Raw genomic sequence first — 4,563 nt, 5'->3', positions numbered from 1 at the left:
AAAGAGCAAAGCTTTCTGATGATTTAATTTAACACAGGAGGATGGAAACTCCCACCGAAACCCAGGCTCTGGACCCAGCCCCAGTAGTCTGCTCCCTAAACAGCAGCTCTGGCAAAACTGGGGCTACACAGAGCTCCTAGGAGAGAAAGAACTGCTTAAAAAGTAGGCAGCATCGCTCTTTGCCGACTGAAAGATTCAATTTTGAGCTGGTTTCAGGGCTGGCACCTCCTTCCCCAGGCAATGTCTCACCATCCAAGGCACCGCCAGGACCTGCGTCTCAGCCCAGGAGCTCACACAGGCCACGGCCAAGCAGGAAAATCATGTTTTCCTGCCAGAGTATCGCTGACGTGGGAGGCAGGTCCTGCCCCCATCCCGGCCCCTCGCTGCCCTGCAATCCATCTGCCCACAGCTCTGGCTGCCCTTGCTCGCCAGAGCCCAGGGGCTAGGAGCGGGGCGGTGGGGCTTGGAGCCCTGATGACTTTAATTGGCAAATATTTTCTGCCTCAGGGTAGAAAACAGGGATCAGGTTGTTTCTTGAGCCACGATCCATGCTGCCTCCTGCATATTGCATCCTTCCTTATGGGCATGGTGATGCTCTGGGAGGCTGGATCCCTCTCGCTCCTGCTCTGGGAAGCTGGATCCCTCCTGCTCCCGCTCACACCGATCAGAGAGAGGATGAGATGCTCACTGCTGCTCAGCCACTTCCTCCTCTTGACCTCCAAATGGTCCCCTTTGACTCAAAACCCAGCCCAACCACTCCCTCTCTGGAGTAGGACCGTGATGCTCTCCCCACCCTGGAGCCCCCCCATGTCTGTCTCCCCCTCCCAGCACCACTCACCGTTGTTGCAGTGCCGCACGCAGTCCTGGAAAACCGCCCGCCACTTCTCCTGCTCCTTGCCTGTCATCACGCAGAAGTAATAGTGCCGGGCGTAGGGATGCCAGAGGATGAGGGGGAAATCCGTGGGGCACTTCAGGATGGGGGAGTGCCCCGATTTGGGTGTCACGCCTGCAGTGGAAGGGGAAGGATGCTTTGAGGAGGAGATGGGGCAGGACAGGGATGCTGCAGGGTTGGAGGTGTTCATCTCTCCCAGAATTCGGGGCTCAGGGTGCAGCAGGGACACCTCAGCTCCTTCCCAGCACCTCAGCTGTGAGCTCTACCAAAAAACAGGGGGTCAAAAAAAGCGCAAAAGACCTCATTCTTCGAAAAAGAAAGTCAGAAGTGAAAAAACCAAAAATCATTATTTCCAGCATGAAACACTCCTCAAGGCTGCTGGCCTGACCCTGCTGCTGTCAGGCACATGCCCTGAACCAGCACAGGTGCTGCCTGCCCAGCACAAGCAGCTCCTGCCCCGTGGAGCAGGGCAGGAGGACTATGAGAGAGGTGGTGGCTGGTCCTCCTGGAGGATGGAGGAGCGGGAGCTGCTGCCTTCTCCCAGTGCTCCTGGGAAAGGGAGGGGGCCGCAGCTTGGGGCAGCTCTCATGGAGCTGCAAACTCATTTTACTTCCTCCCCTGGCTGCGGCAGGACCAAAGCAGCAGAGACCCCACACTGCACCCTACACCCCATGAGGGGAATGCAGCTGTTCTCCTCTACAGCCCCACACCTCAAAAGCACACCCCTCCTGAAGGTCCCCAGGGATGCTACACCCCCAAAATCCCCCTTTCCCAAAGGTCCCCAAGGGATGCTCAGCAGGACTGGGGTGCAGGGGACCTCGAGCATCCCTTCTCACCCCGCAGGATCCCTCACCGGGCAGGCTGTTGTTCACTAGCTCCAGGTACTGGTCCACAGAAGTGAGGATCTTGTAGCCAGCACTGTTGACCAGCACGCGGGGCGACAGTTCCCGCTCATAGGCCTGAGCAGAAAAAGATGGTCATGGGTGATGGGGAGCACGGCCACACCACTACAGCGATGGGGTATGTCCCCCTTTGGAGCTGTGCACGCCGGAGACAGGCAAAATTGGGTGATTGCCCCTCACCAGTTTGTTCTCGTAGAGGACCAAGCCGTAGTTGTGTGGGACCACACAGAAGCGGTTCCTCCACTTCTTGTTCTCCTCGATGTACTGGAAGAGGTTGCCCGAGTAGATGACGTGGTCATCCAGGGGGACCTGCAGGGAGGAGACGTGGTGGGAGGCACGGGGTGGGGAGCAAGGAGGGGGGCAGCTGGATACCCCTCCATCCCTGGCTTGGGAAGCTCAGAAAGGTCCATTGATGGTGCTTTGGGTGGGGGTTTCTGCACTACAGCTATGCTGAGTGTCTCCAGGTTCCCTACTGGATTACCTCCTATAGCACTGGAAATTTTAGGGTGACAACTCTGAGGGGTACCACATGCACAGCCCTGGAAAACCTCAGAGGGGCTGCTCATACAGCAGCGAAGCTGCACATGGTGGTGTCACCATGGTGGTGGTGACACCTCTGTCCCTGGCATCTCATTCCTGGGAGATACACCAAGCTGAGAGACATGAGCAGAGGGTTGGAGCTGAGTCCTCCAGCAGCTCTTTCTAACCTAAACTGCCATGATTTCCCTGGCTTGGGGCAGGTGGGAACACACATGGTACTGCTCAGGAGTGGCCATCAAGCAGAAGGACCTGTCAGAGGCAAGCTGCAGATGGCAAGAACAAAGCCCTGATCTCCAGACAGGACATGAAAAATGAAAAGCAAGAAGCCACACCATAGAGCCCAGCACCAGACGACGCTTAAATGTTCTGGACTTCATGGAGGACCAGGCACAGGAACAGGCTGAGGAGCATCCTGCACCCCTGAGCGCCCCCCGGGGCTGAGCAGCCCCTCGCCAGCCATCCAGCGCCTTTCGGCCCACACGCCGGCAGCATTTACCCCAGCCCAAACACAGGCTGGCTGAGCGAGCCAAGAATTTGTCCCAAAGAATTTTTATGATCCCAGGAACATAAACAAGAGCCGAGAGCTCTCGTGAGGGCGGGAGCGTGCGGCAGCCGCCTCTCCTGCCATGGCCACCCACCATCCACCAAGGTGGCCGCCCGGTGGGACCAGCCCGGGCTTGGGTCCCCTCACTCCCCGGTGGCCGCCAGGTGGGACCAGCCAGGGCTTGGGTCCCATCACGCAAGGTCTGAGAGCAGCTTGGCTCAGCAGACGGGCTGACAGCACCTCGCTGCTCCTCACTGCTTCCCAAAGGTCTTGGAAGGGGGAGAAGAAAGCACGAAGTGAACCCTACAGGGCTGGGGGACAGCGAGAGGGAGGAGAGCCCGAGGCCACCAGCAAGGATGGGGACAGAAACGTGGTCCATCCCCCATCAGCATCTCACCAAGGTCATTCATCTAAGGAGAATCAGCTATTATGAACCAGCTTTAAACCCGCTGCCCAAGGCAGGCAAAGCCGTATAGCCCGGCTGTGAATAACATAAAATCCAGGCTGAGCTCTGACATGGGGACCCTCAGCCAGGGAAAGGCCACCAGCATCCCAGCAGCCCCCACGCAGCCATCATCTCCTCACCCATGGGAATCACCGAGGTGGCACCACCCAACCCCAGCAAATATTTGGGACGGGCAGGTACGTGCCAAATTGCTGGGCTGGGCAGGGATGGGGCTGGGGAGTGTGTGGGTGGGGGGACCTACATTGCCTCCATCCCTGCCACGGGGTCGGGGAGCCATGGGGAATGAGACTTGGTTTTAGATACACTGGCTTTGGGGCTCAGCCAGGGGAGACAGGAGGGGCTGCTGGAGAGACCAAAGGCAAAAAAAATTTATTCCCTGTTCTCATCACCATTGCTTCTAGCCAGCATGTCAGGTGACTGAGCCAAATGCCCAGTAGGACCACCAGACCCCAGTATTGCTGCAGGAGCCGCCTTTGAGCACCGCATCCCCACGGAGATGGCAAAAAAGTAAGGTAAAAAATAAATAAAGTAAAACAAAAAACCCAAATGGCGCATCCCAGCTGGACCTGCTCAAGGACAGGGAGGGCGCTACTCTGCATCTTCTTGACATGCACAATTTTTTGGGCGTATTTGGGGAGCGCAAAGTCCAGCTGAAGGAGGTGCTCTCCCCAGCTCCTTGTGGAGCCACGCCACAGGCACACAGGTCCCCCTGGTTTTTGGAGCCCTGGGACCACCCTGGCAGAGGAAAGGCTGCAGACAGGACATCGTGCAAGAGGAATGTCCTATTTATACGCTGGTGTTTCAAAAGACGTGCATGGCGTCCCTGACCTCCTCGCCTCGCCGCCGTTCCTCAGACATTCCTGGGCTGCTTGCTGGAGGTTTTTAATGAAGCAACCAGCCTCAGGACGGAGGTACCCCTGGGGGAGCTGAAGGCCTCTGTCTAATTGCGAGGAACCCAAGGGACGCTTGTGGAGGACGCTGGGTGCCCGGCTCCCACCCAGGAACCTCCACACCTTTGTTTTACCCAACACACCCAGCACTGGGCAGCGTTCAGAGGAGATGGAGCACGTCCAGGTGCCTGGGCAAGGTGTCACCTTTGTGGATGGGCCAAGGAGACAACCACTGTGAGTACCCAGGGCATGAGTCTGATCTCATGGGTGCAATTTCTCGATGTCTTAAAAAAACCAAACCCTTTAACAGCCCCTGGACAAAAGCAGAA

At 57.5% G+C, this 4,563-nt stretch overlaps 1 protein-coding gene across 1 annotated transcript in view; it reads right to left on the bottom strand.

The window, feature by feature from the left end:
• Positions 1–2,103, bottom strand: part of FAM129B (family with sequence similarity 129, member B) — a gene marked incomplete at both ends in the record, with an annotated part of 7,865 nt that extends 5,762 nt beyond the window's left edge. Inside the window, 3 exons of the mRNA XM_009879120.1 lie at positions 839–1,006; positions 1,746–1,851; positions 1,975–2,103. Of these exons, the coding sequence (XP_009877422.1) occupies positions 839–1,006; positions 1,746–1,851; positions 1,975–2,103 (403 nt within the window). The remainder of the gene's footprint in view (positions 1–838; positions 1,007–1,745; positions 1,852–1,974) is intronic.
• Positions 2,104–4,563: the final 2,460 nt, after the last annotated feature.

Source organism: Apaloderma vittatum, unplaced genomic scaffold (genome assembly GCF_000703405.1).
Source record: "Apaloderma vittatum isolate BGI_N311 unplaced genomic scaffold, ASM70340v1 scaffold33791, whole genome shotgun sequence".
Lineage (NCBI taxonomy): Eukaryota > Metazoa > Chordata > Aves > Trogoniformes > Trogonidae > Apaloderma > Apaloderma vittatum.
Note: the sequence above shows the minus strand (reverse complement) of the source record. Positions and strands in the feature narration are given on the sequence as shown.